The 8,078-nt window shown below is 40.2% G+C and overlaps 1 protein-coding gene across 1 annotated transcript; it reads left to right on the top strand.

Annotated features, from left to right (window-relative positions):
• The first annotated feature begins 6,893 nt into the window (after positions 1 to 6,893).
• LOC132043201 (uncharacterized) lies at positions 6,894 to 7,407 on the top strand. The gene is made up of 2 exons (XM_059433680.1): positions 6,894 to 6,997; positions 7,077 to 7,407. The coding sequence occupies exons 1-2, from the start codon at positions 6,926 to 6,928 to the stop codon at positions 7,329 to 7,331; spliced, it is 327 nt and encodes a 108-aa protein (XP_059289663.1). The 5' UTR covers positions 6,894 to 6,925; the 3' UTR covers positions 7,332 to 7,407.
• The last annotated feature ends 671 nt before the right edge of the window (positions 7,408 to 8,078 follow it).

The following is an 8,078-nucleotide window of genomic DNA, read 5'->3' as shown; positions in this document are numbered from 1 at the left end:
CTTCGGGGCTGCGTTTCATCCCGCGCGGTACGGGTGCTCCGCGCGACACGCCGCCGGCCCGGACTCTTGTTGTAACATTTTGAGGAGCTCATTTTGATCCGGAGCTTATACTTTTGGTATATTTCTTTGCTGTTGTATATTCTGTACATTTGTGACTATCCGGGTACGGCGGGGCCCTGTCCCGTCATATGTTCGTATGTTTTGTTATGTTGTAGAGGCCTGTAGTCATGTTTGTGGGTCGTGGGTCCAGTCTGTCTGTATATGATCCCGGTTTGTCTGTATATGACTCCGATTTGCGTCCTTGAGCGGCCCGTATGTTTGTTTGCGTGTGTGTGTGTCTGGGCGATGTACATTCCGCCAACTTTGATTTGGATATGATGTTTTGACACGGGCGACCGCTTAGGACTGCATTTGTGTAATATCTGCTTTCGATTTTCGGTACGAACAATGTATGTAAAAATCTGAACGCGTAGCATTATGAAGATTTGATTCGTCAGCTCGTTCGGGTGCCTAGGTAGGGCACCGGTCACGGCCCACGGGGTTGGGTCGTGACAGTCAAGAAGCGCTTCGACCCACTCGTTCATATGTGGAATGGCCGGGGGTATGCATGCCACGGCTATAGAAAAGAAAATGGAGAACGTAAGCCCGAAAGATTAAATTAAGGAAAAATAAGAATAAATTGACGAAGTTGGGGTCGGGGAACTTACGGTTGTCATTCCATTTTTTTGGGAAAGGCATGTATTCCTCCGGGATAATATCCGAGGTCCTCACCCGAACGAAGCGCTCTAACCAACCCCGGTCTCTATCTTCGTCCATTTTTTAGAAGATCGGATTCCGGCCTCTCTTGGCTAATTTTATTACGCCACCCCGGAACCGTCTTGGGGAATAAAGGCGGATCAAATGTGCCATCGTGAATGGTTTTTTGGCGTTGTTGGCCAACAACCGGAGGCAAGCTACCGTCCTCCAGATTATCGGTCCAATTTGTGCGAGGGTCACATTGTATGTCCGGCATATCTCCAGTACGACCGGATCAATTGCAGGTTCCAGCTTCAGCGTGAAAGGGTAAGTGTAAACGTATAAGAAACCCTCCCGGTGGTCGGTAATAGATTCATCCGGGCCAGGAGCAAATACTTGCACCGGTCGGTTATCCCATCCACAGTCAGTCCGGACCTGGTCAAGCTTATCCTCGGTGATGGAAGAGGGATATCGCCTTACGTCATACCCTCTATCCGAAACTAATGAAGGCTTCTCTGCTTCGAACTCTTTGTTGAAGTTGGGTTTAATCGGCACGATATCCAAAGCCGTAGGCTCGGCCACATTCTTTCCCTTCGGTTGAGACACCGCTCGGCTCCTCAGGAGAGACAGAGGAATATCCTGGGAGGTGGTTTCGGTATTGGCAGACATTTGCAATGGATGGGAGGTTGAAAATCTGACAAAGGGATGAAGGTAAGAAGATGGTGACAGTGAAGCAAATAAAATGAAGCACGAATGGAAAAATGAAATGGCGAGCGACACTTGAGTAGAACAGTTTTCTTTGCAAGCAAAGTTTAGGTGGCAAATATAGGTGATGAAATAACAGGATCAACGATGGAAGAGAAGTTAGAAAAGATGAAATGAAGAACAGCAGTGGAGTGAAGAGATTTGAAGTGAAGATGATGAAAGTAAAGAAAGTAAAATGAAGAAGGAACCACATAGAAGGTTATATATACACGCATGGGACTGGGCGGTTACAAATCCCGACCAATCAGTGAGCGCCACGTGTCCCGTAATAAATGAGGACGTGATTTGAAGGGACGTGCATAACGGCGGTTGCAGAGCTCGGACCAGTCGGGGTATGACACGTGGCAGATGGCAGAAGAAGGTGACAACTGTTCCCGCCAAAACGAAAAGATAAGAACGAGCCAATGTGATCCTCGGTTGCACGATTCATCCACTTCCCGTTACTCCGATATGACCTCGGTCCGGAAAGTGTGGGGACTATCTGTATACGGTAAAAATCGGGTAAAGTTTGTCCGGTGAAACTCGGGATCGGCAAAGGGAAGAGAACGAACGGTAATGTCTGATCCGAAGAAGCTTGGCATGAATCCGTTGTATCCGGAGATAACTCCTTATCGTGGTTGGTCCGGTGTCCGATCTTTACGTGGCCGAATTGATTATGGCCGTTTGCCCGGTTCGAATATAGCGAAATCAGTCGTGGCCGTTAGCCCGGTTTCTTCGTGACCATTCTGATCGTGGCCGTTGGTCCGGATAATCGGTTATTCGCTCGCCATGTGTGGGAATCTGCCACCTGTTTCTGACAGTCGTACGGGTGTCAGACCGTACGACCTAACCTTATCCATATTAGGTTTTCTTTATCCTAAAAGGGGCCCATGATTTATAGGAGGCCCATAGAGGAAAACTACAAATAGGGGTCATTCTCTCATTTTGAGGGTTGGCTTTTCAGATCCAAAAGCTTTGTACTTCAAATATATTATAAAATTTCTCTTGCCTAGTGTTCTTCAGATTTTAGTCTGGTTACAACTGGAACAGTTCATTAAATCTCTTTATTCAGTATTGCATCTAACATATATAGATATATAAAAACTTGTCTCAAATACATAGATATAAACGTCTTAGCTCAGCCTTTAACATATCAGTTCACTATTTGCTTAAGCCCTTAATAAACCGAATAGATTCGACTTTCTTTTATTCCTCAAAGTATAGATTAAAGTACCACATATCATTTGCCTCATTTACAAATTTAACTTATTACCCATTTTCGAGGTAAACAACCGTCTTTATAAAAATAGAATATATATGATTACCAATGATAAGCGTAGAGATTTTTACCAAATATTTTGATATTTTAATCCGCTATTTATGACTAAGAATATTATATGATTACATATATTTTCATCGATTTCCCTTCGTTATACAAAGTATGATAAGCTTTGTATTCGGTATTTAAAAATAAAAAAATTGAGAAAAGACATCATTTAACCCCTGAACTTGGCATGAAAACTCAGTTTGGAAACTAAACTTAACTTCTATTTATTTACCCCCCTTAACAACTTACGATTTAATTATCTTCCCCCTCTAGTGGCCCAGACCAGTTGAGGGCTGGGTAGTGTTAGACACGCGCGAGCTAATTGGTCCACGTCATTTATTAATTCCCCAACTTATTTTTACCCATTCCCACATAAAACCCGACCCAGCCCCAATTAACCCGACCCATTCCCCAATTAAAATTACCCATCCCAAACAAAAACCCAACCACGGTTCCAATCGTCACTTTTCCCTTTCCACTACACAACCAAACCTCCACAAACCGATCATTGCAAAGTTAAAATCCGAAAATATACGTAAATCTTGTCGTTTCGAGTGATATTGAAGATTAGTTAGCCACAAAGGTACACGATTCTTGTTGTTCTCGTTAGGGTTTGTCTAGATTTCATTCTGTTGCAAAAAATTAATCTTTAACTTCGTTTTCTTTTTTTTTCTTTTTTTTTTTGGTGTAAATGGTAACTGAATCTTGTAATTTTTCATTTGTTTTCAATTTTAGGTTTTGTGAAGAAAATGGACGATGTGTTTGTGACTCTGAGGTTTAACCACGGAGGTAATTTAGAAAAAAACCCCTCGTATTAAGTATGTTGGAGGTAGTGTGACAGATTATTTTGATGTTGATCTTGATAAATTCTCTTATTTTGAGCTTGTTTACTATGTTAAAGAAATCGGTTATAATGTTTCATCTTGTTGTGTATATATTAGACCACCTAAATGTCGATTTGTAGTAGAAGTTAAAAGTGATAGGGACATTATTGGTATTGCACCTCAATTAAAAAACGGAGATATTGTTGTAATTTTTCTGACTCATCTTGTTGAGGAACCTATTGTGGTCCCCCCTGCTCTTCCACCTATTACCCCTGTGGGTGGGGAATCTTTTACTGCTTTTGATAACCCCACATGTGAAGATATAAATGAAAAGGTAGGGGCAGGTGAGGGTAGTCAAACATTTGGGGGTAGTGAAGGCTTAGGGTTTGAAGAGGCTGCTGGTCTTGATGAACCCTTGGGTGGGCCTTCAGCTGCTACTGCAGCTGCTACTACTTCCGCAGCTGATGATGATGATGATTCCGACTTAGAAAGTGAGAGTGAATCTGAGGAGTCTGACAATGTAGTGGTAGAGGAAGGTGAAGAAGAAGAATTTGATAGTGATGTTCATGAGGAGGATAGGAATCTAAGGAAAGATAGGGTGGCTCTAAAGTCAAAAAAGAAGAAAGATAAGGCTAAGAGATCTGAAGGGATAGATTTAGGGCCAAAGGGTGTAGATATGGGACATGATGAATATTTATCTAGAAGTAAGAGTACTTTTGAAGGAAAATTGGGTAGGGATGAGCCATTTTATGACTCAGATGAACCTGTTAGCTTTGAAATAGAGACTGATGATGAAGCTGATGACGAAGGTGTGGTTGAAAAGCCTACAAAAAAGTCAAGGAGACCAAAAAGAATTAGAAATAGGGTTATTTTTTATCCTGAGTGTAAAGAAATAGTTTGGGAGACTGGTCTTGCATTTGAAAGTGCTAAGCAGTTTAGGAAAGCACTTACTAGGTATGCAGTTCAAGAACATGTAGAGTTGGATAAATATGTCAATGAACCAACTAGGGTGAGGGTAAAGTGCACTGCTGGCTGTCCATGGTTATTGTTTGCCAGTTACGATTCTAGAACAAATGATTTTGTTGTGAAGAATTATAATCCTGTTCACAAGTGCAATGGCACAACAAAGAACAAGTTGGTAAATTCTTTGTATATTTCAGAAAGGTACAAGGATAGAATTATTTCTGAACCTGGCATTAGAATTTTTGAGCTTCAAAATTTGGTAAGAAAGGAATTGGAGGTGTATATTGGTAGGACTGTGGCAAGGAAAGCCAGAAGCATTGTTTTGCAACAAATCATGGGTGACAATGTAGAGGAGTTCAAAAGAATTTTGGATTATAGGGATGAGCTTTTAAGGACTAATCCAGGTAGCACATGTGTGGTTAGGCTGAGTGAAGAAACTTTTGAAGGTGGAATCAAAAGGTTTCAGTCCTTTTATATATGTTTTGATGCCATGAAGAAGGCATTCAAGGCTGGTTGTAGGAGAGCAATTGGGTTGGATGGGTGTTTTTTAAAAGGTGTTAGTAAAGGGCAATTGCTTGTGGCTGTTTGTAAGGATGGGAACAACCAGATGCTACCACTGGCTTGGGCAGTTGTTGAAGTTGAGAATACTTTTACTTGGAGATGGTTTGTCAACATTCTAAGGCATGATCTTGAGCTTGGAGATGGGACTGATTTGAAGCTGTGACTGCAGATTTTATGTCTTTGGTACTGACTGTTATGCAGCAGTGACTGCAGATTTTAATGTTGTTTTAGTAAAACAATTATGGTAGATGATGTACATTTGTCAAACAAATATGCACTTAGGCTTTATCAATTTTGAAGCTGTGACTGCAATTTTGCCCTGTAGTGACATTCTATTGTTGGAATATTAAGCAGCTGTGACTGCAATTTTGCCCTGTATTGACATTCGTTTCTTGCAATATTAAGCAGCTGTGACTGCAATTTTGCTATATATTTCCTGGTTTTCTGGCATTTCCTGGTTTCCTGGTGTTGTGCATGACATTAAATGCATAGAGAAGCTATCCTTGTGGTGAAAGCACGTTTCATTGTACAGCTTCCATTACATTTGTTCTTTAGGAAGTATAGGGGGAGTGAGTAGATTCATTTCTCCTCCACCAATGAGCTAATCTAATAAATAATTAACTTTCAGTAGAAGGAGCCCAAACAATAAGCATTCAAGGATACAGCAATATAAGAAACAATATGAGAACAGACAGGCATAACTAAACATAACTAAAAGTCTGCCCCCTCCGGCAGACTTTTAGTTAAACACAACTAAAAGTCTGCCGGACCCGGCATAACTAAACATAACTAAACATAATCAATGTATTAAGTTTTCCTAATACTAATAACCAGACAATACAGCAATATAAGAAACGATATGAGAACAGACAGGCATAACTAAACATAACTAAAAGTCTGCCCCCTCCGGCAGACTTTTAGTTAAACACAACTAAAAGTCTGCCGGACCCGGCATAACTAAACATAACTAAAAGTCTGCCCCCTCCGGCAGACTTTTAGTTAAACACAACTAAAAGTCTGCCGGACCCGGCATAACTAAACATAACTAAACATAATCAATGTATTAAGTTTTCCTAATACTAATAACCAGACAATACAGCAATATAAGAAACGATATGAGAACAGACAGGCATAACTAAACATAACTAAAAGTCTGCCCCCTCCGGCAGACTTTTAGTTAAACACAACTAAAAGTCTGCCGGACCCGGCATAACTAAACATAACTAAAAGTCTGCCCCCTCCGGCAGACTTTTAGTTAAACACAACTAAAAGTCTGCCGGATCCGGCATAACTAAATATTAAGCAGCTGTGACTGCAATTTTGCTGTATATTTCCTGGTTTTGTGGCATTTCCTGATTTCCTGGTGTTGTGCATGACATTAAATGCATAGAGAAGCTGCCCAGCTGTCACTGCAATTTTGTGTATAACACTAAATGCAGTAAACAGATTTGAGCAGTGTTTACACATTTCAGCAGTGTACGTTGAGCAGTGTACACATTTGAGCAGTCAAAACGCATTGAATGGATGCAAGTAAATGCATTATACAGATTTGGCCAGTCAAACACATTGAATCCGAGTTAGCAAATGATGGTAGTTGGTACTTGGGAGTGATGGTCAAAACCAATGAATCCGAGACATCATTAAGTACTTGATCACACTAACACTATAACTCAACTCAACTATAAATAGGCCTTCTTTCCATTTCACTTTCACTCAACTCAAATAACTCTTAACACATATAGTGACATTAAAGAGGCGACCTTCATCTAAGATGGATGAAATGGAAATGGCCGCATGTTTTGACAAAGAATTGACGAAATCGTACGTCGAAAAAGACGATTTCGTAAGTCTTGTCGTATTATATATTTTCAATTGTTCTTTTACCTCTTTTGGTAATAACATGTTTTTTTTTTTTTTTACAGATCCTTCCAACTGACATACTGGAATTTCTTCCAAACACCGACAAGGACGCTGTTGTTCATTACGACGATCATGAGTATAATATGAAATACAAGGTTGGCGTATACACGCGCCTCGCTCAAGGTTGGAAAGCCTTCATTGATGCTGCCGGATTAGGGATAGGAGATGTGTTGTGTTTTAAGGCATGTTTAGATGAGAACCGCATACTGTTTTTTGTTCATGTAAAGGAGGATCCGGAGATAGTAATGATAGATTAGGTCTCCAGATTCTCTATTTAAAGTAATTTATAAAATTTCTCGACTTATGCTATCATTTTCAAGGTAATATTTTCCATAACAACAAAATTCTTCAACAAGAGCATAAAGTTCTTCCATGACATTTACATTACAACTAGACCATAAAGTTCTTACATTACCTACTACGCGATTACAACATACAACAACATAAATTCAGTTGATTAACGAAGCCGCCAAAAAGCCAATAAATATTCCCCACGAAATCAAAAGCAACATCCTTGTATTTGCAAGTTTCTCCTCCAAGTTTAGAACTTTTTTCAAGTCAAATTGCCATTTACTCTTCAAGCCAATTAATTCCTCCTTCATTTTGTTAACTTCATTTAGATGTCTAGCCTCAATGGCAATTAATTCTTCTTGCAATTTGTCCCTTTCGATCTTGACCGCATCTAACAACGACGTCAAACTTTGAACATTATTCCACTGCATCTCAGGAAACAATTCATCTTCCCATTCCCAAAATCCACAAGAATTGCCCTTAGGCCTCGGACATTTGTAGAATTTCCATCCGGGATTACTAGGAGTCGATGAAGTGAGGTGTTTTGCAATGGTGCCACAATTACATTTTACGTGAGATGAACAGCTACCTTGAGACATTTATGAACCCACAAAATTTTCGAATTAGAACACAGAGTGATTATGGACAGAAATTTGGAGGAGAAATTTGATGGAGAAATTTCGTGGAGGAAGAATACATATATGAAGGAGCAA

The sequence above is a fragment of the Lycium ferocissimum genome, unplaced genomic scaffold (assembly GCF_029784015.1).
Source record: "Lycium ferocissimum isolate CSIRO_LF1 unplaced genomic scaffold, AGI_CSIRO_Lferr_CH_V1 ctg21933, whole genome shotgun sequence".
Classification (NCBI taxonomy): domain Eukaryota; kingdom Viridiplantae; phylum Streptophyta; class Magnoliopsida; order Solanales; family Solanaceae; genus Lycium; species Lycium ferocissimum.
This window is presented reverse-complemented; position numbering and strand designations above follow the sequence as displayed.